At 40.4% G+C, this 26,375-nt stretch overlaps 1 protein-coding gene and 1 long non-coding RNA gene across 2 annotated transcripts in view; both read left to right on the plus strand.

Moving 5' to 3' along the window:
• Positions 1-5,530: 5,530 nt before the first annotated feature.
• LOC145722672 (uncharacterized) overlaps positions 5,531-26,375 on the plus strand; it is a 139,223-nt gene continuing 118,378 nt past the window's right edge. The window contains exon 1 of the long non-coding RNA XR_014147114.1: positions 5,531-5,690. This is a non-coding gene — a long non-coding RNA (uncharacterized LOC145722672). The remainder of the gene's footprint in view (positions 5,691-26,375) is intronic.
• Positions 14,045-26,375, plus strand: part of HOMER1 (homer scaffold protein 1) — a 125,357-nt gene continuing 113,026 nt past the window's right edge. The window contains exon 1 of the mRNA XM_006731879.3: positions 14,045-15,218. Coding sequence (XP_006731942.1) covers positions 15,214-15,218 — 5 coding nt within the window. The 5' untranslated portion in view covers positions 14,045-15,213. The remainder of the gene's footprint in view (positions 15,219-26,375) is intronic.

A 26,375-nucleotide genomic window follows, 5' to 3' on the forward strand; every position in this document is an offset into this window, starting at 1 on the left:
CCCTGGGATCATGACCTGAGCCGAAGGCAGACACTCAACTGACTGAGCCACCCAGGTGCCCCAGTTTGCTTCCCTTTTATATTTGATAAGATCAGAGGGTTGGTATGCCTCTGTATAAAACTCTGCTTTAAAGGAGGATGCAGGGGGGCGCCTGGGTGGCTCAGTTGGTTAAGCGACTGCCTTCAGCTCAGGTCATGATCCCAGGGTTCTAGGATCGAGCCCCGCATCGGGCTCCCTGCTCAACCGGAAGCCTGCTTCTTCCTCTCCCACTTCCCCTGCTTGTGTTCCCTCTCACGCTGTCTCTCTCTCTCTCTCCCTGTCAATTAAATAAATAAATAAAATCTTTAAAAATAAATAAATAAATAAAGGAGGATGCAGGGGCGCCTGGGTGGCTCAGTCGTTAAGCGTCTGCCTTCGGCTCAGGTCATGATCCCAGGGTCCTGGGACCCAGCCCGGCATCTGGCTCCCTGCTTGGTGGGAAGCCTGCTTCTCCCTCTCCCACTCCCCCTGCTTGTGTTCCTGCTCTCCCTATCACTTTCTCTCTCTCTGTCAAATAAATAAATAAAATCTTTAAAAAAATAAAGGAGGATGCATTTTGGAAACAACTTTGGAGTCAGTTTCTCTAATTCTTATATATTCTAATGTTTCTTTTCCATGTATATAGTTCCTTTTAAACAATTGATCATAAAAGGAGTAGGAAGAATGCAATTAATTTTCACATCAGTAAAAGAAACAAAAACTGACAGTTGCCTTTCATATATAAAGAGCACATTGACTAAGCATTTGCGATGTACCTGTATTTTATACTTCATTTAATTATCACAGCAAGCCCTTCAAGTGCTATTACTATTCACCTTTTGGAGACTGGGAAACTGAGGGTCAGAGATATTAAATAATGTATCCAGTGCCACTTGGCCGGACCAAGAGAACTGAAAACCCAAGGTCTAACCCAAAGTCTAACTGTTCTCAATATCCCTAAATATATAAGAACTTACTGAGATCTTCAAAGCTCATGTTTGTATTTGATTGTAATTTATATTAACATAACAAAAGGAAGTTTCATGAAAATACTTTCTCACCTTTAACCTTTAATCATCTTTAATCTCTACGTTAAGAATCTTTCCATTTTATTCTACATGCAGCTTACCCTGTTAGTAGAACATCCACCATCATAGATTATAAAAACTATTTCAACAGGGACATATTGCTGAATGTCATGACTATTCATGTGCTGGTTCTAGTGCTTTCAAACAAATTTGTTTTGTGGTGCCCACTCTATTGCATTTTTGAGTAGGTTGTAAATCTTGTTAAAACCAATAAAAATATAATTTCAGAATGTTTCAAAAGCAATCTCTCATGTCACTGGAGTCTCAAATGTTTTTCTGTTTCTACTTCCTTCTTATACAGTGCAAAAGAATTCTGATAAGAATAATTTTATCTTTAGATATAACATTTTTTCTAATTACAAAAAGTAAGACATGATGACTTGGAAGGATTGAGAATATGTATAAAGGTATAAAGAAAAAAAATCCAAAATTCCATTATACACAGATAAAAAACATGATGAACATTTTCATGTACTTCCCTTAAATAAATATGAGATCAAAATTTAACTGTGGCTTAATTTGGAGAGTGGTTGAAGAATTTCAAGTAATTTAAAATTATATATATATACATTTTAAGTATATATATATTATGTGTGTATATATTCATCTAAAATATTCACTGAAGCTTTCAAATACTTTTTCTAAAGTTATCCCATTTCTTTAAATGGTGACTATGAGACATTATGATTATAAGCAAAAATTTGGCCCACTCGTCTAGTTGAAAATTGAAAAAAATAAATTAATGTGATTTTTATATAGTAGAAAATTTGAATTTTTGCATGTTTCAATTTTATTTTTTTCTGTTTAGAAAGATAATATGTGGTCACTATAAACAAAGCGAAAAACACATGTAAGTAAAAAAATAGGTAACATTTGTTGGGCGCCTTCTCTGTGCCAGGCATTGTTCTAAGGGTTTTATTTATATTAACTCATTTAATCCTTATAAGAACTCTATACAGTAGGGACGATCATTTATTATTTCCATTTTACAAGCGAGAAAACCCAGTCTTCAAGAGGCTAATCTGTGGGGCACCTGGGTGGCTTAGTCGTTAAGTGTCTGCCTTTGGCTCAGGTCATGATCCCAGGGTCCTGGGATCCAGCCCCGCATCGGGCTCCCTGCTCTGCGGGAAGCCTGCTTCTCCCTCTCCCGCTCCCCCTGCTTGTGTTCCCTCTCTCGCTGTGTGTCTCTCTCTGTCAAATAAATAAATAAAATCTTTAAAAAAAAAAAGAGGCTAATTTGCTTGAAGTCTTGGTTTACCTGGAAAACTGTTAAGCCGAACTAGCATGGTTTTTATTTATTCATTGAGTTGTTTGTTTTAATAGGAAAATAAAGATGAAGAATTAGGGCCTGCCATGAAATTGTATCTTCATTTCAGAAAAGAAAAGATAGCTCAACATGATGTTTTTTTTAGATAAACAAAGGTGAAGGCAGGGGTGTGAATGTGGATGTAGGAGGATCTGGACCTGGCTGAGACTTTGAAGGACAGGTTAATGGATCACTGTCAAGGACACATAGTTATTAAATGACAGAGGTGAGATCCAAACCCAGGCAGGATGTCCCCAGAGCTCAATTAACCACTCCCTAAATTGCCTCTATAAAGTATAATGAGGAAAGCCTTCAAGAAGAAAGCCAAAAGTCCTCTGATTCCATGAGTCAAGGACAACAACTGCCATCATTTTGTAAGTGTATTTCCAGGCCCTTTTTGATGCAAAGCTTAACTGCAGTTGACCTAAGTTTTGGCAGAATGTCCTGTGATCCTCTTGGAACATGAGCCCACGTGAAGCTTGTGAGAAACTTCCTCAAGGCCATTTCTCATTGGTCTCCATATCTTTCCAGGAGAGTACATGAGACTGTTTCTCACCATCTCCTAGGTTCTAAGAAGGCATGAGGTTTTCTGCCTTCTCCTCTGCAATGCAATTATGATGCTAACTACCTGGAGTTAGGTCAAATTTCACAGCAGGCGCAGCCCCAACCCTCCTCCCCCACCCACACACACACATGCAAGGCTACCCTCATTTCGGACACCAGCTGATAGCTCCCAGACCCTCGCCCCAACTTCTGACCAACTAGCCACAAATTCAGGAGTTCCCACTATCCCCTCAAATTTGATAATTCGCTAGAACAACACAAGAGGACTCAGGAAAGCACTACACTTATGATTGTAGTTTTATTATAAAGCATACAAAGCAGGACCAGCCATCTGAAGAGACCCACGGGGCAAGTTCTAGAAGGGTCCTAAATATGGAACTTTCAGGTCCTCAGGATGTATAACTGCCCCTCACATCAATGTATAATTACCAACCAGGGAAGCTCACCTGAGCTTCTGTGTTCAGAGTTTTTATTGAGGTTTCTTTAAGTAGGCATGATTGACTGAATCATCAGCCAAATGATTGAACTTAGTCCCTAGTCCCTTTCTCCTTCCTAGAGGTTTGGCTGATATCACCTAGCTCAAAGCCCCAACTCTCTAATCACATGGTTGGTCTTTCTGGCTGGCCAGCCCCCAGCCTGAGTTTTCTAAATAGCATAAACTTAGGTCTGATCCAAGGTGCCCACCATACATAACAAAGACGTTCTTATCTCTTAGATTTCAAGGATTTAGAGGTTAACTCCCAGATGCCATCAGTCCCATTCTTTACTATACCACATCCCCACCCCCTTAGCATACAACTGCAAGGCTGCAGCTAGTCAGCTCATCAGCAACAGGGTACTCCATTTCTCCTGTTGCTTTGTCATCTAGCCCCTTTTGTTTCTGTGCTATTCTGTGGGAAAAGGGACATGGGGAGCTGGCCCCTTTGCTGTTCTTGCTTTTGTTATCTTTTTTTTTTTTTTTTAAAGAAAAGACCTAGACCAGAAGATTATTAGCCAACCTACATAAGAAGGGATATGTTTTTTTTTTTAAGATTTTATTATTTATTTATTTGAGAGAGAGAGAAAGAGAGCACGCGCACAAGCAGGGGGAGTGGCAGGCAGAGGGAGAAGCAGACTCCCTGCTGAGCAACGAGCCCTACACGGGACTCGATCTCAGGGTCCTGGGATCATTACCTGAGCTGAAGACAGCCGGTTAACGACTGAGCCACCCAGGTGTCCCTCTTGCTTTTGTTATCTATGGAAGTAATAAGCTGTCTGAATTTTAAAAACCTTATGGGGTTTTTTGTTTTTTATTCATTTATTTATTTTAGTTTTATCTTGTTTTGTTTTTACCAGTCAAATCTATTAGCCTGCTTGACCTGTCATGCACAGAAATAAGAAAATCTGCAAGAGGACAATTATGGGTGATTAAGGTGTTTAATTTGTTTTAGCCATTTTGATTTATAAGAACACTCAAATGGAGTTATTCAGTAGGCTAGATGAAGGAAAGAGGAGAAAGGCAACTGTGCAGTGGCAACGAATGACATCAGAGGAGAGGATGTGTTTTTTATTTTTTATTTTTATTTTTTAAAGATTTTATTTATTTATTTGACAGAGAGAGACACAGCGAGAGAGGGAACACAAGCGGGGGGAGTGGGAGAGGGAGAAGCAGGCTCCCCGCAGAGCAGGGAGCCCGATGCGGGGCTCGATCCCAGGACCCTGGGATCATGACCTGAGCCGAGGGCAGTCGCTTAACCGACTGAGCCACCCAGGCGCCCGAGGATGTGTTTTTTAAAGGAGACAGTGTAGAGAAGCTAACGGTGAAGGACTACTTTGATGTGAGCTCAGACTTGAGCAGTCATAAAATCTTTGAATAAAAAATGGCTTTGGGGGTGTTATATGCAACCTCTCACCTGATACAAGCATCTTTTCTATATCATCCCAACAAATGATCATACAGCTAGTGTCTGCTTCAAAATACAGGGAGGAAGAGCTAGGCCAATGACTGTCAGGGCAACCAATTCTATTCATACAGATCTGAATGTTTTTGCATTCTTGAGCTTAAACCTGCCTTTCACTATTTTTACTGTCGATCCTTTACTACCTTACAGAGCACATATTCACATAGCTGATACCCGTTCTTTGTGATAGACATGCTATGAAGTCAGCCAGTGTGTCTCCCCTGGGTTTTGTCATCAGCAAATTAAACATCTACCTTCACCAACAACTCACATGGCTTTGTCTTGGTTCTCACCATCTTGGTTATCTTGCTATCTCATCAGCATCTTTATTAAAATAGAATATCTGCATGCATTTGCATCAGTGGAGAGTACAATGGAATGACTATTTCCAATAAAATACCTTATTTTAATTTCTACTCTTTTTATAAATGTGTTTTTAACCGTGAATTGTCTTCTTTATAAAAGGAGTTGAAGGAGATAGGAAAATGAAATGTATGTTGGTGCCTTATTCTGTCCTCCTGCGATGGAATTTTAAATGTATTTGTGTGTTTTAAACAGTATTTTTATGTTTATTTATTTATTTTTTAAAGATTTTGTTTATTTGAGAGAGAGAGAATGAGAGAGAGCACATGAGAAGGGGGAGGGTCAGAGGGAGAAGCAGACCCCCCGCCGAGCAGGGAGCCCGATGCGGGACTCGATCCCGGGACTCCAGGATCATGACCTGAGCCGAAGGCAGTTGCTTAACCAACTGAGCCACCCAGGCGCCCCTAAACAGTATTTTTAAATAATTTGATTTGGTTTTGTGTTATGAAAATAATATGTGTATAAGGTAAAAAAAAACCATGCAAATAATACAAATGGTATAAAGGAATAAAAAAAAATCCCCCTCTCTGTCACATTTACAATCCCACTCCTTAAAGGTAACCACAATTTAATTTACTTTATTCATCCAGAATTCTTTTTCTGTATTAGGCATCTTTCCATATCAGCACTATGGATCTACCTCCTTCTTTGTAATGACTGCCTGATACTTTATTATATGGTCATGCCAAATAATAAAATGGTCAGTTATTTACCAGTCCCCTATTGATGGACATAGAGGTTCTTTCGTCTTTTTTTTTTTTAAATTTCATAGCAATACAAAAAAGAAAAGCTTTGCGTGTCTTTGAGTATTTGAGAAAGCCTATCTGTAGGATAAATTTCTTATAGTAGAACTGCTGTGTCAAGATTTGTGTATGTCTTCAAGGGTACACCAATTTACATGCCTACTAAGAGTGTGTGGTAATGTTTGTTTTTCTATATGCCAAACTTTAAAATAAGTGCTAATCTAATAGCTGATAAATGAAATATGATTTGGGCTGGATATTTTCTGTTTGCCCCATCAGACCCACCCTGCACCCTTCCTTCCCCCTGCTTTTTGCCTCAGGGGGACAATCCGAATGGACTGTATCACTGGCTCCTGTGCCCTCTTCAAGCTTCCTATGTGTCAGGAATAGAACAGCGCCAGGAGGAGATGACGGGTCGGGTGGGGAGGAGAGTGAAGTTGAGGTATTTTATTTATTTATTTGGGCTCCCTTCTTGTGGAGTCTCTGTGGGCTGGCTGTGACCTTTAGGCAAAGGACATAGTTCCTCTCCCCTCGATCTTCTCTGCCTTCAGGTTCAAGCCATTGCCCCCTCCTCTTGTCCTTTCGAGCACAGAGGGGTAATCTGCCCTGCTAAGCCAGATATTGCCCTCTCTCTTATGGTTTTCCTATACCTTGCCTCACCTTTGTAAAGAGTAGTATCATATTCCTCAAAATACGTAATTTGAATGTTCTGTTTCCTGCCAGTTCTTGTTCCTGGGAGCTCAGCCTAGAGAGATTCCCCAGCCTCCCCCAGTGATTCTGTGAGTTACATATAACCACTCCAGTAAATCTCTTTGTTCTGGTTAGAGCAGGTTCTGTGGTTCACTCCAGCTAACCGGTCAAGCACGCTGACTAATAAGGTAATTTCTACCTAAAGGATAACTGAAAGTCCAGCAATTCATTTATTCAATAAATGTTTATTGAGTTCCTAGTATGTGCTAGACATTGTCTTGCTATTGTAGATGGAAAAGTAGACAAGATTACAGATACAGTTGCTCTTCATGGGTTTATAGTCTGTAAGAAAATTAATAAATATGTAATATTATTTTAGACAGTGTTGAATATACTGTGAAGAAAATAAAGTAAATCAAGTGGAGGGTGAGCGGCTATGCATATTCTGATATTTTATAATGAGTGTTGAGGAGGTGCCTCTCAAGAGATGCAATTTGAGCTTAGAATTGAATGATGAGGAGGAGTGTGAAGATCTTGGGCATATGTGTTCCAGGTGGCAAAGGCTTTGCATTTGAAATGGTCTTGTCATATTTGAAGAGCAGCAGGAATACCAGAGTGACTTTAGGATGTGTGGCAAATACATGTGGTCTGCTTGCCCAATAGCCATTCCCTCTTCTTCCTTGTTGGGGAGCTCTAATTTGGTTCAGACACAATATGCAACTCAAGGGATGAACCACCACTTGTCTAAGCGAATCATGAAAATCCTGTTCCAAACTGTCAGTGGTTGATTTAGACATAGACATATAACTCAGTTCTGGCCAATGAGACATGAGACAGAATTTTGTGGGGCTTCTTTTTTTTTTTATGTTTTTTTTATTTATTTATTCATGAGAGTCAGAGAGAGAGAGAGAGAGAGAGAGGCAGAGGCAGAGGGAGAAGCAGGCTCCCCGCCTAGCAGGGAGCCCGATGCGGGACTCGATCCCAGGACCCCGGGATCATAACCTGAGCCGAAGGCAGACGCTTAACCATCTGAGCCACCCAGGCGCCCTGTGGGGCTTCTTGAGAGTTTTTCTCCCTGGTAAGATACAGGCATAAAGGAGAAAGTTCCTCAGTCTCTTTCTTCTCTTCTTGCTTTGAAAGGCTCTTTGTGAGAATGTGATACCTAGAAATGCAACAGTCTAACAACAATGAGACAACAAACCAGGTTTAAAAGACAACAGATTAAGATGGCAAAGCGAAAGGCTGGAAAGAGCCTGGATCCTAATGATACTTTGGATTTTCCAAACCAACTGTAGGACCACCTACCTTCAGACTTCTTAAGTAATTAAAACAATTTTATAGCTTAGGTCACCATTAGGTGGGGCTTTTGTTTCTTGCAGTTAATATACCAACTCATACACATTAGCAATGGAGGTATGGGGAGGTAAGGTAACCAAAGTAAGAAAGATGGGCAGAAGCCCGTCATGCAATGTCTCTTAGGTCAAGGCGTGGAGTTTGGATTTATTTGAAGGTTAAGACATTTTAGCAGATAACCAAGTCAATGCAGGCATATGATACAGATCTATCTATATTTATACCTATATTTGTATCTATATACTTATTTATTATGTATAGGTGAATATAATTTTTATTAAAATAATATGACTATAAATATATTTACCATTTCCTTTCTAATATTTAGAGAAATTACTATTTAGAGCCAGGTTAAAAGAAATGAAAGGTCTTACAAATAACTCATGAAACATCTTTGCTAAAAATCCCAAATGTTAAGAATCTGGGACGCCTGGGTGGCTCAGTCAGTTAAGCGTTTGCCTTCAGCTCAGGTCGTGATCCCAGGGTCCCAGGATCAAGTCCCGTGTCAGGCTCCCTGCTCAGCGGGGGGTCTGCTTCTCCCTCTGCCTCTGCCTCCTGCTTGCGCTTGCGCTCTTTCTCTCTCTCAAATAAATAAATTTTTTAAAGAAATCTTAAAAAAAAAAAGAATCTTTAATTATGTCTGACCTTATGCTTGGGAGAACCTTAGCACCGTTTCTAGGTATTGCTTCTGCCCTCTTTAGTCATGTCAGAGTCTTTACCAATTATGTTCTGCTTCAGAGACTTTTCCAATTGTCATCTGAAGCCCTTATCTCCCTTTGAAATAGCCCCCAATTTCTGCCTCAGCCTTGTCTATTTGTGAAGAAGGCAACTTCCTTTTATAAGCATGGCTAGCCTAAATACCTTGGGTGTTGTTTTTCTCCTAGCTAGCACCAGAAGAATCACAGAATAAGGTAGCTCATTTAAAACATTTTCCTCATGGTTGTCCTGTTCTCCCATTCAGGAAAAAGATTATTGGTTACCATGGCAACCAGCTTCCACAGCATTCCATTCTAAGCAACCACACAGGTATAGCAGGAGCTTTTACTCAACGTTCTTTACTGTCGCTCTCTGCAGATCTGCATATTTTTCCAGCCTGTTCTCTGTAACTGCTGTTTCCAACAATCAAGCTGAAGTTAAGCCAGGTAATTTTTTCAAAGGCACTGCATCCCTATCTATTCTAAATATTTAAAAAACTCACATATATGATTGTACAATGATTTTCTCACAGCACCAACCAAAAACTTTCTGGTATGTTCTTTAATAAGTCTGGGGTTATATTTGCATCTCTTATATCATATTTTGAAAACAAATAATGAATTTACAGTAAAAATCAGAGCAAAAGATAATTTGATGAGATTATCTCCCATGTGTTCTATATCATATCTTTCCTGAGGATAATTCTGACCTCCTTCCCTCCACCACTCTCAAACCCTCTGATAAAATAGTGCACAAACTCAGAAGAGTAAAAATTGTCCTCAATCCATCACTTTGGAGATGCCAAACACTTATACACTTACACCCCTGAGACCATTAACTACCCTGTTTTTGCTCAGAACATTATTAAAAATAATACAATATGGTTTTAAACAAGCCAAACACATTTTACTGCCACCCAATATCTGTTTTATTGTGGGGGAGGTGGGATGACTTTGGAGACTCAACTGGATAAATTCTGTTTCCCTACAACTCTTTCATTCTTTTTGTTATTACTTCTAGTCTTTGCTGGTTATTTAGTTTCTTCATAACTATATGGCATAAACTAGGAATCTTGAGATTTCTATTGTAGGCTGAGATATCGTTTAATCTATTATTTCTACCTATGATTTTATTTGAAGCAATAGTGGTATTTTGATAATTAAAAAGAGGCAACTTAAAAGGGAGTTGCTATTACCTAATGTTAAGCAATTAAAAATAAAATCTGGCTTTAACCCTCTTTCTTGAAAAGTCTTTCAATCTCCTCAATGTCTTTTCATTGAAAAAGACATATCTCATGATCAATCTATGAACACCCCATTGAATATTGCCATCTCCTATTAAGGGCATGGAAGTAAACTCTGTAACTAAAACAGATGCCTTCGCCCACAGGTTCTAAAATCAGAGGGTATTCATAAACCTCTCCACAAATTTTCAGAGTGTAGTGGGAAACAGGAACTGTTAAAAATTTGAAACTCTACTAAAGTACTTTCTACCTCTTCCGGGAAGAGAAAATGTATTACTTTCTAGGAAGCTCACTACTTTAAAAAAACATACAATCGGGGTTGGAAATTCATGGTTAGCACTTGGGTTACATCACTGTTTTAGATGGTATTTACTTTTAGATGGAAAGCCATGGAATGGTTCTCTGACTCTTCTCAAAACTGTGTTGGAATTATTTCAAGAGAGCAGAAAAAGCACTTACTTTATAATTATTATTTTCTGAGCAGATAGTCCATGATACATAAAATGTTTTACTTCTTCCTTTGGGTACACAGATATATGTATTCCCTGATATAGTAATCCCATGCCAGCTAGAAAGAAAAATTGACCAACTATTGGTAGACTTTTCTAGGTTGAGAGCAGAGGCCGACATTAAATCATCACAAAAACTTTGGGTAATTACATCATGATGCACAATTAGATTTACATAAAAAAAAGCTGCTCTCAATTTCAAGTCAACAAAAGAAGAGACCGTGTAGCTTTGAAAAGTAGAATCTCTAATGAAGGTCCAGCATTCTAAAAGCAGGGAGGCATCTGACATGCTGTTTTGACAGTTGGGTAAAGATGTGGGGGGGATAAGATTGTAAACCAGAGGAAGTTCTGTTAAAAGGACAGAATGAAGTGTTTGAAAATGGTAAAGTGAGAGCTTTAATCAACATGGACTAATGGCAAGAGCAGGAAAGAGAACAGTGATTTAGTTCAGATAGTAAATAGTTTGTGGAGAAATTTTATAGAGTAATAACTTTGTATTTTAATTTGCAAGAGCCAAGGGACGACATTATTTGAAGAATGACAGTTTTATTGTTTTAATATTTTATACATAAGAAGCTCCCATTTGGGCGCCTGGGTGGCTCAGTCGTTAAGCGTCTGCCTTCGGCTCAGGTCATGATCCCAGGGTCCTGGGATGGAGTCCCACATCGGGCTCCCTCCTCGGGGGGAAGCCTGCTTCTCCCTCTCCCCCTCCCGCTGCTTGTGTTCCTGCTCTCGCTATCTCTGTCTCTGTCAAATAAATAAATAAAATCTTTAAAAAAAAAAAAAAAAGCTCCTATTTATCTGAAATATAAGTTAGCACCAGTTTCTATTAATGTGATAATATATATTAGACAAATTGGCAAGCAGGGGTTTGCTTTATTAATCTTTGTTATATCTTAAAAAAACGATTTTCAATATTTTTTTAAAGATTTTATTTATTTATTTCAGAGAGAGAGACAGCGAGAGAGGGAACACAGGCAGGGGGAGTGGGAGAGGGAGCGGCGGGCTTCCAGCCCAGCAGGGAGCCTGATGTGGGGCTTGATCCCAGGACCCTGGGATTATGACCTGAGCTGAAGGCAGACGCTTAACGACTGAGCCACCCAGGCGCCCCGATTTTCAATATTTCAAATTATAAACAAGATCATGGTTTTATAATGTGAAGATAAGCAGAAAGTCTGATTTAGTTGCAAACTGGACCTAACTTTTTTGGCTGGTGTCCTTTAACATTGGGCAAAAGCCTGGAAAACCAATCTCTTTAATGAGGAATCTTGTGAGTAGTGTAACATTAAAAAATTTTTAAAAAAATACATAATATAAATTCCGTAGAGCTTTAGCTTCTTGGATTTAAAACAAATGCATTGATATCCATTTATAGCTCTCCTCTAACAATCACTTTAAAGGTTGGTAATCGTGTGTCCTGGATTTTCCAGGTCACTTCAGATTTCAAATATTTTTTCTGTTGTCAAATGATGTGTACGGATTTTAGTTCGGAAAATGTGGTCACTGAATTTATAGACCAACTCTGAAATAACAATGGCCTTTGGCATTATATAGTAATTCTATTTCTGGGTCATGATTATCAAATTAAACTAAAAGTTCATCATTTGAGACTACCCAATAATAAGCTATCAAAACAATAAGGACATTTAAAAACTTTGTAGTAATTGCAATTTGAAAAGCATTCATAATATGATTTATTAACACACATAACTAGTAAATCTATAAATGTCTACCCACCCTTGTCATATAGGAAATGAAAAACAAGCCATATTATAATTACATGCTGTAATTATATGTATTAATATATATATCACATGGCTAGAACTAAAGAATACAAAAATAATCTAAATGAACTTGTGTTAATAGTTAAAAAAATTTTTGGTGGTCTTCCTTATTTTTAATTTCCATAGAATGGACCTCATATTCTTGATAAACTGGAACTGAGAGGGTATACTGGCATCTGCTAGAAATACAACAGTAGGGGCGCCTGGGTGGCTCAGTTGGTTAAGCGACTGCCTTCAGCTCAGGTCATGATCCTGGAGTCCCGGGATCGAGTCCCACATCAGGCTCCCTGCTCAGCGCAGGGAGTCCTCTTCTCCCTATGATCCTCTTCCCTCTCACGCTGTCTCTCATTCTTTCTCTCTCAAATAAATAAATAAAATCTTAAAAAAAAAATATGACAGTAATTATGAGTGAACTTTTAAAGTTAAGATTGTCTCACTATCGTATGCCAAAACGTTGCTTTTCTGCAAATGAAAATATTTAGATCATTTGATGGCCTTCCTTTCTCCAACCTCTATTACTATCTTTTATAACATTGTACCGCTTGTTCATAGTTTGCTCTTTATTCTTTCGTGATTTGGGTAACCACTAAGCGAAGAAAAAAAGAAGTTTTAAAGTCTACTATGTCCAGAATGGCACTTAATAACTCTTTCAAAAATTAAGATGATTTTTCCCAAGTCTTGGAAATATATCTATCACCAGTGATCAGGCTCTCCTCCTCCATTTCCGTGCTAGTTGAAACTTGAGAAGCCCGAGGACGCTGCTGCAAGAGAGGTGAGAGTGGGAGATAGGATATCACCCGCTTGACACTTCGGCACTATTGCTACGAATGATTCACTTTTGTTTGGCACATTTGTTGCAGGGAAATCTCCTCCCGCCGCTTCCTTCTCGGGAGCTCCTCTTGGGCTGTCTCCTGTGCTTTGGCCTTTAAGGAGAACCGAGAGCAGGTGGGCACAGAGGCGCTCACCGAGTCCTCCTCCCCCTGCTTCTTCCCTAATTTAGCAGTACTTCCGGCCGCGTGACATCATCCCCCGCACCCCGGTGACGAGAGCGGCGGGTGACGTGTGTGCGGAGAGGAGCGCGCTGACGTTGCTATTTAAAGGTCCTCCTGCGGGGAGGATGGAGACACAGCGCGAGCACCTGGTGTGGGGCGCGGAGGAGGCTGTGGCGGCCGGGAGCGGGGCCAGGAGACAGCGGAAGAGCAGAGCGCACGGTCCGCCCGCCGCTGGCCACTAGGGGAGGGGGGGGAGGGAAGGAAGGAAGCACGGACTGACGGACCTGCCGGCTGGACTAGCTCCCCACGAGGGCCGGCTCGGCCCCTGACCACCAGCCTTCCCGCCACCCTCGCAGCTGCTGCTTTCTTTCCCATCGCCCGCAGGGCCCCACCGGGCCCTCGGGACGGGTCAGCGCCCCAACCCCCGGCGCCTACTCGCTGCTCCGCGGCGGCGGCGGCGGTGGCCGCCTCCTGCCCCCTCCCACGAGCGGGGGGGAGGGACCGCTCTCGCCCCCGGCTCTCCCCGCCTCCTCCCCGCCCTCCGCAGCCCGCTTTGCCGCCGCGCTCGGCTCACGCGGGCGGCGCTGACCCGGGAAGCAGCGTCCTCTGCTCCGCGAGCGGCCGGTGGAGGCGGAGGCAGCGGCGGGCTTCAGGCCACCCGGGCCGGCGCTGCTCTGCGGAGCGAGAGCTGGAGGCCGGCGGAGGTGGGCGGTGATGGAAGTGTGAGGAGGCGGCGGCGGGCCCGGGGACTGTGAGGCGGCGCGTGGCGGCGGCGAGGAGCGCGGGTGGGGGCGCTGGAGCAGCGGCTCTCCCGCGGCTTCGAGCCCCGCTCCCCGGCCCCCGACGCGGGATTAGCCGCCCGCCTCGACGCGGGCGGGCGCCGGTTGACCCTTCAGCTCAGTCCAACGCCGCCGCTCGGCCCGCCCTGGCGCTGGGAGCGGGTGCCGAGGACAGCGTGGGGCTTGGCTCTCTGATTCATTCATTCTCCGCCGCCGGCAGCCTCAGACCTGCGGTTCTCCGAAGAGAGGAGGGAAGAGGGGCAGCCGCGAATGAAGGGCCGGGCGCGAGCCGGGCTCCATTGTGCTCGGCGGCGCGGGGCGGGAAGGGGCTGAGGGAGGTGGGATCGGGCCCCCTCCCCCTGCTCCCCAGCGTGCGCTGCGCCCCCAGCCTGCTGCCAGCCTGGAAATGGCTCCGTTTATTCTCCTCGGGAGAATGAATCGATCCTGCCCAGCCTTCTCTTCCTCCTCCCCACCTCCTCTCTGCTCCGAGTCTTAGGAGGGGAAACGTTTAAAAGACTCCAATGTGGAGTGCCGTGCACATCGCGAGCTGTTGGGTTTGCACCTCGAGGAGATTTTTCTATATAGCTTTTTCTAACGTGACCGCAGGGAAGCAGTGGCATTACTGCTTTTAGGATTTTTATTTTCTCCTAGGGATCTCTATAAAGTGCACGTCGCATTGGGTTACACGCTCCACCCCCAAGGGAACTGGTGTGGTGGAGAAATTTGAACCCGCAGCCTTAGTAGCCAAAAGGCCGAGTTACCTGGCTTTCCCAGAGTGTCGAGGAGGACATGAGCGAAATGACCACCGAACTCATTTTTTATAGGACTCGGTGAAGCTGGATTCTGCGTTTTCCGACAGACACGTAGACTCATTTCGTGGAATAGAGTTGACCGCTGTCTCCTCCGCGCAGCATTTTAACTCTAATTTAAAGCAAATGCCACCTCTGTTTGAACGTTTTGGTATCTACGAGAGAAATCATTTTACCTAAGGGAACTAATTGAATTGTCAGCACCACTGAAATACCTCCAGAAAAGGATCTCGGGGGGTGGAAAAGCAACTGCGAAATAACAGACGGAGAAATTCCTTTGGAAGTTATTCTGTAGCAGAAGAACAGAAACTTCAGAGCAAGTTTTCATTGGGCAAAATGGGGTAAGGATTTTTGTGCCTAACATAGCTTTGAATCTGTTTATATGTGTTGTTGAGCGGTGGTGGTGATTGTGTTTTATGTTTTCAAACAAATTAGCTACTTTGCTAAGCTGGTCGTACGTTAAAAATGTAGCTGTGTTAACCTTTTGACAAGTTGTTTTTATAGAGTGACACCAGAGGTCATAATTAAGGAACATCCATAATTTGTAACCAGACTATAGTTTTATTAGTAATATTTAAGTAGGCAACACATTCTGTACTTTTCTGGTCAGGCTGCTGCCGCAGTTTGTAATTAAAATCATATTGTCAGGTTTTGTTGCCCGTATCTTTGAGAGAGAAGTGCTGCGTTCTCTCAGTACTTTGAGGATAATCAGTTACACAAGGGAACAATTGTAAAGGAATGAGTGGTTGGACTTCAGTCCTTGAAAATGATCCAGTGTAAATTGTGGCCTCCAATGTGCCCTCTGTTTTGCCCTTGAATATCCCAAGCTAACATGCAGAATTGATTTATTGGGGCATTAACACGAAGGTCTGAAATTTTTACCGACGTGGTCTTCCCAGTGCCAGTGCCCTTGGTGGATCAGAGCTTGAATAGGAAAAAGCTAATTTTCTGTTGAAGGAACTTGCACTTTTTCTCCATTTCTGCTCTTAAGCTCAGGTCTTCGGTTTGTGTTAACAGTGTCAAATCTACACCTTTCAGTACAAAGTCAGCCAAGAGTGTGTTTTCCAACCTTTCATTAATTCTTCACACAGTAACTTGATAAAATGCTAGTGACTCTTTGTAATGTAAGCCAGAAACTCCTAATGTATTAATGGGGTAATGATGTAGTCATTTCATTGACAGATTGTCCATACTTTTTGTCAGAGGAACTTCCAGAATTTTCTCTCTCTCTCTCTCTCTTTGTGGTTGAACAAACAAATCTAAAGTGTAATTAAGGGACAGGGATTGAGAGGATAGACCACAATTTATTGTGACAGTTTAGGGGGATGCACACCTCCACTTTCTTTTTTGAAACTTTCAGAGGAAAGTTCTTGGACAGTATTACCTTTTTTTGTTGGAGTTAGAATTTGAAGTTTATGAACATGAAAAAGTTTGAAAATGTAGAACATATGTTGTAGGAGTTCTTCATCAGGAACTAATGAGAAAGTGATAATTGTTTTTGAAACTTAAATGGCAAGTGATGAGAATATATAGAACTTGCATGATTTGGGGTAGTGCTAAGCAATTAAAATACCTTATTCTTAATGTTGCTGCTATTTGTAGCTTGGTGATCTGAGGCAAATTATTTAACCTCTATGGACTCTTTATTATCTGTAAAATGAAGGCATTAGATGATAAGCTTTAACATTTTTTCCATTCTGTAAAATTGAGATTTTTTTTTTCTTCTTTTCTATTTTAATGATTACTAGTTGGTTTCTTAAAGTAGATCTTTCACATGCAGAGATTGTTTTCTCTAAGCAGTTTTTAGCACATCAGCTGCAAAGCAATGGCATTTAAAAATGTTTTGGATGAATTGCACCAATTTTAATAAGGGAAAATACGGAAAGTACTGCTATTTAAAACCTTTGAAATATGGCTTCCCTTGAGAATCTGCAGCTCTTCTGTTTGAAACATGTCAGAGCAAAAAAAAAAAAAAAACAAGTGGCAATTTTTCATGTTGAAGGCTGCATTCTCTCTAGACTGTAGATTGGTAGCATCATGGAAGAAAATTGGTTTTCCACAGTCTTTAAGCTGCATGATTGCTCATCATTTTACCAAGGAAAGTTTGGGATGAACTTGCTACCAAGGGGGCTGGTATTTAAAATATGAAAATAAGCCCCCAAACACGGCGCACATTATTGATACTTCAGTATAATTAAATTTATTTACAAACTGATTTATTTGTTTTTTTCCTAATGAAGTTTAGACGTAGACTAGAGCAGAAAAAGGAGCATTTCTGCATTAGTTTTCTGAAAGTGTTTTAGGGCTCACTGATAGTGATTTGTTTCATCTGAGTTGTCAAGAGAAGCTGAATGGGTGGAAATAGGAGAGAAGAGAGCGTAGAGAAGGCATTTGTGGAAGTTTTCATACTCGGTAGGTGTTTATACCTAATAAGTGTTTGTGGAATAAGGGTAGCCTCCTGTACCTATTTAAACCAAAAGAAAATGGTGTGTGTGGTTTTTTTTTTTTTTAATTTTATTTATTTATTTGAGGGAGGGAGAGAGCATGTGCACACGAGCCTGTGCATGAGCAGGAGGGGAGGGGCAGAGGGAGAGGGAAAAGCAGGCTCTCTGCTGAGCAGGAAGCACAATGGGGGGCTCAAACCTAGGACCCCGAGATCATGACCTGAGCTGAAGGCAGATGCCCAACCAACTGAGCCACCCAGGTGCCCCAAAAAGAAACGGTATTTTAAGTGGCTTTTAAAGTTTTATCCAGGCAATCTTAAATTACCTTACTTTAACGGGTATATAAAATTTAATATTGTGAGTGACGAGTTTCACATTTTTTTAATGTATTTTTGACTGTTAAGTTATAATAGGAATTTTTCTTTGCCTTAACTATGGATATAATTGCAGATCTAGGGGCAAAGTTTAAGCAAAAGGAATTCTTTTTCTTTTTTTTTTGAGAGCGAGTCCGCAAGCCTGAGTGGGGGAGGGGCAGAGGGAGAGGGACAGACTCTCAGGCAAACTCCCTGCTGAATGGGGAGCCAGACACAGTGCTGGATCCCAGGGCTGTGAGATCATGACCTGAGCTGAAATCAAGAGTTGGATGCTCAACTGACTGAGCCACCTAGGAGCCCCTAGGAATTATTTTTATTCTTAAAGAAAATGGGTGATGGGGCGCCTGGGTGGCTCAGTCGTTGGGCGTCTGCCTTTGGCTCAGGTAATGATCCCAGGGTCCTGGGATCGAGCCCCGCATCAGGCTGCCTGCTTCTCCCTCTCCCACTCCCCCTGCTCGTGTTCCCTCTCTTGCTGTGTCTCTCTCTGTCAAATAAATAAATAAAATCTTTAAAAAAAAAAAAAAAAGAACGAAAGAAAATGGGTGATGAGTTTAGGCAGAAAACCAACCTGGCTCCTGTAATAGTAGTTGTTGAACCATTGTGGAAATGGAAAAGAACAGCTGAAACTGACAGTTGGCAGAGTCTGTCAAACTATCTTGGATGCTGCCTGAACTGTTTTTAATTACGAAGGCAGTTGAAGTGTTGGCTTGTGAAATAGGTGAATCAGACCCCCTAAAAATGAGAGCATTCATATATGTGAGATAAAGTCTGTAAAAAGTTGCACAGCCCCGGCAAGGAGAGCCTGTTAGGTACAACCCCTAGTCCTCCCAAGCAGTAGCTCATAATGAGAGCTGTGAGTCAGGAGCTATTTCAGAGCCATTAGAGTAGGCAATAGAAATCAAGTAACTTCAGTGGGTTACTTCATGCTACCTTTTGTTTTGCATAGCTCCTATTGACAATTTAGTGCCATCCACAGGGAATAGAGAACCTTCCCCTCCTCCCTTGACACCCTATTGAAAGTTATTTATAAAATGTGATTCTCTATGCTAATAAGGTCTATTAGTGCTCTTCTGATTTATCTCACCTGCCTGTGGGAACCTCTGGAAACCCTTTTCTCTGCCTTTCCCCTGATAACTTCCTGAAGCATGGAAGTGGGTGCTGCTGCATTGCAACCTGACCCGAGTCCTTTCTTTGCTGAGAGAGGAAGCTGACACCTCTTCTGCCTCAGGCTACTGGGGGCTGAGGCAAAAATGTGGAAATCTTGATTCAGCACTGGCATATGAATGGCCTTTGTTGAAAAGGCAACCACTCAGTCATTTCTAACATCAGAGAAGTTAGATGCAAGTCCTAATTCTTTGTTCATTTTACTCATTTGAACCCCTTTCATGTGGCATGTTCAGCAGCTCAGTGCTCCTGATACAGAGACTCGTAACATGTGCTCCTTCCCTCAGAGAGTTTATAGTTTAGAAGCTGGGAAGACAGGCCTGAAATTAGAAAGTACAGTGAAATGTCTAAGGGGCTACATAGAAATACAAAGTATGTGTAGCATTAGCTCCTGAGGGAAGGATAAAAACGCTTTTGTGGAGGAGGTAATAGGTATTAAATAATGAAAGCTGAGAGCAGGTGGGCCTTGTAGACAAATGAGAGGCCATTCAAGGCAGAGGGTACAGTGTGATTGACAGCACTGAGACTAGGAATTGCAACAAAGTTGGGCTTGACAAACTTGGCTCTTTGGGCTGTGGTAAGAGATAGACCTAGAGCCTTATGCAGGGGCCAGGTTAGAAGGCCTGTGGACCAAACAAAAGCTGGTGTATTTTAAACTTTTTTTGGCAGTGACCCATTACAGTAGGATACACATTTTTACCTCACAACCTAGTGCACACATAAATAAATGATAAAATGTCACAAAATAATACCTTTGTGTGATGCGTTGTAGTATTTTCTATTTTTAAAAAAGAATGACATTTGAGATCCAGTAAGTTGATTTAACAACCAAGTGCTAACAACTGGTAATTTGAAAAATACCGCTCTTGGCTGTGGGAGTCACTAAAAGGTTTAAAGTAGAGTAGTTACATGAAGGGTCAGGGAAGTAGGATGAAAAAATAGTTTTAAAAATCGTTGAGAATTTGGTTTTGTATGTTGTATCCTGTGGAAACACTGAGCTGGAGCAGTGAACCGTAGCTAGGCAGGGGAAATGGATAGCTGAACAGGGCCTAGAAATTCCAGGATGGAGGGAAAGGAGGGATGTTGGTGAGTTGTGTGTAGTTGTCTGAGTGGGACTTTTTCAGGATTAGGACATTTCATGTGCAGGGGTAAAAATGTAGGAAATGGCATCATATGTTCCTAGTTGAGCTGGTCATTTGGATGGGCCATGAAATAGTGAATGTGAGAGTTTAAAAAGGACTTTCTAGCTAGCATACAAATTGCATGGAAAGTAAGAGAACTCATTCCCCCAAGCAAGTAATTAAAGGATATTTGGAGTTGCTGGTAAGATTTGCCTTGTAAGCTGAAAAGTTACTTCACCTGTGACTAATATAGAATTATAATTTTAAATCTATCAATATAAGGATGTCAACCATAAAAGTAGAAGAGTTTGCATATTTTGAGAAGAGGTGCTTTCCCCCCAGTTTATTAAAATATAATTGACATATAACGTTGTATTAATTTAAGGAACACAATGTAAAGATTCAACACATATGTCGTCTGACAGGATGACCAAAGTAGGTGTATTAACATCCATCATCTCACATAGTTACAGATTTTTGTTTCTTGTGAGGAGAACGTTCATCAGAATAGGTTTATTTTTTTTTTTAATTTATTAATGGAATAATTGAGCTCCCCCCTACTCTCATTGATATTTGCAAGAACTCATTTTTTGTCTTTAGGGATTTTTCAAGGCAAGATCACCCTTGCTCTTTCCACATGTCCTTTTCCCTTGATTTATAACCTATTGTTCCATATAGTGAGGGCTTTTAACTGGTTCCTTTCTGCCCTTATTTCTTTTTATCTTTGTGACTCCATTCCTTTTTCTCTTTTTTTTTTTTTTTAAAGATTTTATTTATTTATTTGAGACAGAGAGCATGAGAGGGAGGAGGGTCAGAGGGAGAAGCAGACTCCCTGCCGAGCAGGGAGCCCGATGCGGGACTCGATCCAGGGACTCCAGGATCATGACCTGAGTCGAAGGCAGTCGCTTAACCAACTGAGCCACCCAGGCGCCCTCCATTCCTTTTTCTTTTGTCTAAGTGACATAGCATGTATAATAGCAGAGGACCTTCAAGGCTTTTCCCCTGGCTACAATGCTTTTACCCACATGAAGGTGCTGGAAAAAATTAAAGCCCGTTCCTATTCCCAAACTCCCCTCTCTCTAAACTGCTTCTGCAGTTTTCCCTCTACGTCCCAGCTTCAGTTTGCTTCAATGTTGGGATTGGCTGTGCTCATCCAAATGCCCCTCCCCAAAAGAAAACTGGAGAACTTTTCTTTTCCAAATTTGGTGGTAATGGCCACCAATTTGGTAATGGCCTACCCATCCATTCTCAACTGATATAAAACATGATCTCTATATGGGATAACAAATTAGCATGCCAAAATGTAGGAATATTGTTATTTAGATTTACAAATAAGATATTTTATAATATCTTAAAAAAAAAATACTAGGGGTGCCTGGGTGACTCAGTCATTAAGCGTCTGCCTTCAGCTCGGGTCATGATCCCAGGGTCCTGGAATTGAGCCCCACATTGGGCTCCCTGCTCAGTGGGAAGCCTGCTTCTCCCTCTCCCACTCCCCCCTGCTTGAGTTCCCTCTCTTCCTGTAATTCTCTCTGTCAAATAAATAAATAAAATCTTTAAAACAAACAAAAAAAACCCTAGATCCAAGGGCGCCTGGGTGGCTCAGTCATTTGGGCATCTGGCTCTTGATTTTGGCTCAAGTCATATCTCAGGGTCCTGGGAGGGAGGTCTCTGCCCTCACTGGGGAGTCTGCATGAGATTCTCTCTTACTCTCCCTCTGCCCTTCCCTCTTGTGTTCTCTCTCTCTCAAATAAATAAATAAATCTTAAAAAAAAACAAAACAAAACTAGATCCTATTCTACAGTTTTAAAAATGAAAATAAAAACTTTTTTGAATAGTTACATATTTAACAGGGCATAAATTGAGAGAAGGAGAATTAAGATTATAGTACTTGAGTATTTGGACAAAGCTCTTAGAATGTATAAACTAGTCAAGGTCAGTTATTTAAGTATCTTTGTAAATTAATTTGGGGGGAGGAACAAATATTAGAGGTGGGATTATTTGGGAGACAGAATGGATATAGTATATGATGTTGTTGGCTCTGGCCTGAGGTTTTTTTGTTTTTTTTTAAGATTTTATTTATTTATTTGAGAGAGAGAGACGCAGAGTGAGCATGAGCAGGGCAAGGGGCAGAGGGAGAAGCAGATTCCCCATTGAGCAGGGAGCCCCATGCAGGGCTTGATTCCAGGACCCTGACTGAGATCATGACCTGAGCTGAAGGCAGATGCATAACTGAACGAGCCACCCAGGCATCCCTGGCCTGAGGTTTTTCTAAGAACTGAAGTAGTGATTTTGAGTAGCATGTTAAGATATGGTTATGTTATTCTTAAAAACAAAGTGTAGACGTTAATCCTCTTAAAAACATCCTTATTAATCCTATTTTTATTTATTTCACTTATAATCTTATTTCCTTTATTTTGATTTCCTGTCTCTAGAATGTAATTACTAAACCTTCACAACAAACTTGCAGACCTGTCATGAGTCAACAACTGTACACACTAAAAATTCCTTCTCCAGATAGAAATATAGAAAGGATGTGTTTAGGGAAAAATCTTAATTTTGGTTCAGCACAGTAATTTATTTAATAATTTTGAAATGAAGTCAACGTATCAGAGTAGTGTGACTTTTTTCTTTTTGGGGATTACAGAATCATGAAAGTTGGTTTTGGCTAATTACCTGAAATATTATTCATGACAATTAAAGGATTGACAAAAGAAACTGTCGTTATAAGTAGTTGGTAAACTCAGTTTAGTTTTAAGTGAGTGTCTCAGATAAAAAGATGATTAAATCTCAGAAGGTCCAACCTCCCTACTGCCGTGTGTTTTTTTTTTTCTGACCTTTGGTGTTTAGTTGAAATACATATTTTTAGTTCCTAGATTGTTTGTTATTTAGGATTAATCCAATTTACTGGACAAAAAAGTAAGGAAAATGAATTCCAAATACTTAATATTTCTTGATACAACTTTTAAGAGATTTTAAATAGTCTTATTTCTCAGTAAGGACTTTTTTAGTTTAAAGAAATGTGCAGTTTCTTGTTTGTGTTGCATATTTGTAATGCCTTATGATTTGTGGCTTATACAGTAAAGTGACCCTGTAGTTTATAAGATTCATTAGTTTGTGCAATAAGTGAGATTTTCCTAGAGATCAAAAAGACTTCTTGTTTCTTTCTTTCCAAATCTTACTGACTGGGCATTGCAAGGGTAGGTAAAACTTCTTTTTTTTAAGATTTTATTTATTCAGTTGACAGAGAGCACAAGCCAGGGGATCGGCAGCAGAGGGAGAGGGAGAAGCAGACTCCCTGCTGAGCAGAGAGCCCACGGGGGGCTTGATCCCAGGACCCCAAGATCATGACCTGAGCCGAAGGCAAATGCTTAACCGACTGAGCCACCCAGGCGCCCCTCTTTTACGATTTTCTTAATAACATTTTCTCTAACGTTATTATGAGAATACGGTATAAAATATACAAAATGTGTTAATTCTTATCAGAAAGGCTTTTAGTCAACAGGAAGTTATTAGTAGTTAAGTTTTAGGGGAGTCCAAAGTTAAAGTGAATTTTCCACGGTGAGGGATTCAACACCCCTTAACCTACATTAGTCAAGGGTCAACTGTATTTCATTTATTCTTCCATCTTGTTTTAAAAAGTTTTTAAAAATCTTGCTTCTCTGGTAAGTATAGTTTAGAATTAATTTTAGAGGCATCTTTTTAGTGGCCTTGCAAAGGAAAAAAAAACCTAATATTCTTTCTCATGAGGTTTTTTCCACCTAATGCTTTTGAACCCACTATGGCTTTTGTGTAGCTAAAAGAATTTTATTTTATTTTATTTTTTTTAAAGATTTTTATTTATTTATTTGACAGAGAGACAGCGAGAGAGGGAATACAAGCAGGGGGAGTGAGAGAGGGAGAAGCAGGCTTCCCGCGGAGCAGGGAGCCCGATGTGGGGCTCGATCCCAGGACCCTGGGATCATGACCTGAACCGAAGGCAGATGCTTAACGACTGAGCCACCCATGCGCCCCAAGAATTTTAAATATGTGGAACTAACATTTGACTTAGTTAAGAACTGAATTTCATTTACATACAACTGTCTTTTCTAAGGTAGACTCCCAGAGGAAGGCAAAAAAATAGTTTTCTTTCTTGTATCAGAAAATAAAATTATAAAATACCCCAAATTAGCAATCTAGTCAGTATTTTTCCTTCATAATACATTTATCTTTACACTTTTTCTGGTTTTTGAAAAGTTACCTTGATCTCTTATCAGCTAATATTAGCTTTAAAAAAAAAAGCTTTGCTTTATAGACATTTTCTTTTAATATTCTTTCATAAAACATGAAACATTTCCATGTTATCTTTGACAGAGTTTGGCAATAGTTCCTCAATGCAGAGAGCATTTGTAAGAATTGAGGACTTTTTGTAAAGTTACCAAATAAGAGTTGGACAGAAATTAAACACAAACAACTGGTGAGGGACCACAGATAACAAAGAAGCTTTCATTACTTTCATTTTAAGTCTTATTTATTATGTCATGTCTATTGACACATCCGGACCCATGTGTTTACATGCCTCAAGAGTCCAGAGGGCTCTAGAAGAGAGTCTTTGACTTTTTTCTCCCCTCCTAGAAGAGAGGAAATCTGTCTCTCTTTCGTAGGAGAGCCTTCACAGAAATGTGCCGAGAACCACAGCTCTGATATATATCTCTACAAGTACTATACATTGTGTTTGCTAACCATCTAGTTCAGGGTATACCACACATGTTCAATGTAAGTTAAAAGGATCTGGGGAATTAGAACCCATTTTTCATATACAGAAGATCCTGATTCCTAGCAATTAGGTATACCTAATTGGATGTACCAGTTGTTTTTCTGATTGTGTTGTGTTTTTTTTTTTTAGATAAATTGTTGGATCTTTTCAACTTTACATTTAAGCCTGCCTCAGTCTTACTCAAGTAGTTATTGTCTTCTGTTTCGTTTAAGTGTTTATAAGTAAGTTTAAGAGGGCCATTCTGAATAAGGTTTTTTTGTGTGTGAGTTGGAATTTTCTGTCCTAGTTACTTTCAGTTTCTCCCATTAGACTCTTAATACCATTTCTCTAGGAAATTATCTTAAGTGGATTTGACTATTAAAGAACTCAAAGTACTGATATTAGAAAATTTCTGTCAGTCACTCTTCCTTCATAGAAGGGAAGTCTGTACGTTACTAAACTTACATTAGGGCAATTACTTTGAACCTGTCAACATATTTGAGTGTGCTTAGCCTATCCCATTATATGCTTCCTTTTTGCTTATTCTTTTGTAAAACTGCCATTTTCTCTTCTCTGTTGTTAGGAATCTTTGTCACATGGGTTTTAACATTAAAATTCATGTGCTTTGTGTAATCACCCTGCCAGCTCCCAAGATGTTTACAGAGTGAGGATTCTACCTACTCTTGTTTACTCAGTAGCCAGGGATCTGTATACATTGAGCTGAATGGGAAGACTCCCAAATCACCCTTAAACTCATCTTTGAGGTTCTGTTGATTAAAAAAAAAAAATTGTTCTAGATCTTGCGGACTTTTTCCTACTCAGCTGATAATATATAGAATTTTAGTTGTCTGTTTTCATTGTTGCTTCCATTAAATATTTTATTAATGCTGAATTGCTGTTTATTGCTATGCCTATGTTAGTATGGGGAAAAGAAAAAGGCATTAATGACAATATTACTATTGACTTTTATTTGGTAACATATTAGTATATTTTGAGTCATTAGTATATGTTTAGTAGTTAAACTATTCATGTGGTAGGAAGCTAGCCTGAAGAATGTTTTGAAAGATGGTGCAGTGGTCAGTTAGAAACCAGAATGCAAGATTGTGTATTTTCTGTGACCTCAACTACATAAAATGCATTCTGTATATGCATAAAAGTACTTGAAAAAATTTCTTAAAGTGCTACCATGTTTATTTCTGGGAGGTATGATTGTGAAATGTTTGAGTTTTTCTGAATCTTTCAGTTTTTCTATGATGAATATATTAAGTTTTAGAACTTATCTTGGGTTTTAAAAGTGAGGGGTATTTTAAAAAATGCTAATATCTACAGTACAAATTGTCAGAATCAGTCACTATTCCTACATACAGATACTTATGTATTTGACCCAATTTTAACTTGCTTTTATTTTATTTCTTTTTTTTTTTAATATTTAATTTATTTATTTGACAGAGAGAGATCACAAGCAGGGGGAGTGGCAGAGGGAGAAGCAGGCTCCCAGCTGAGCAGAGAGCCCTTCGCGGGGCTGGATCCCAGGATTTTGGGGTCACGACCTGAGCCGAAGGCAGACTCCAAACCGACTGAGCCACCCAGGCGCCCCTTTATTTCATTTTTCTTTTCATGATGGATTAAATAAGTAATTACTCTAATGATAGCAAAAATG

The sequence above is a fragment of the Leptonychotes weddellii genome, chromosome 7, assembly GCF_054177405.1.
Source record: "Leptonychotes weddellii isolate Sample4059 chromosome 7, ASM5417740v2, whole genome shotgun sequence".
NCBI classification, from domain to species: domain Eukaryota; kingdom Metazoa; phylum Chordata; class Mammalia; order Carnivora; family Phocidae; genus Leptonychotes; species Leptonychotes weddellii.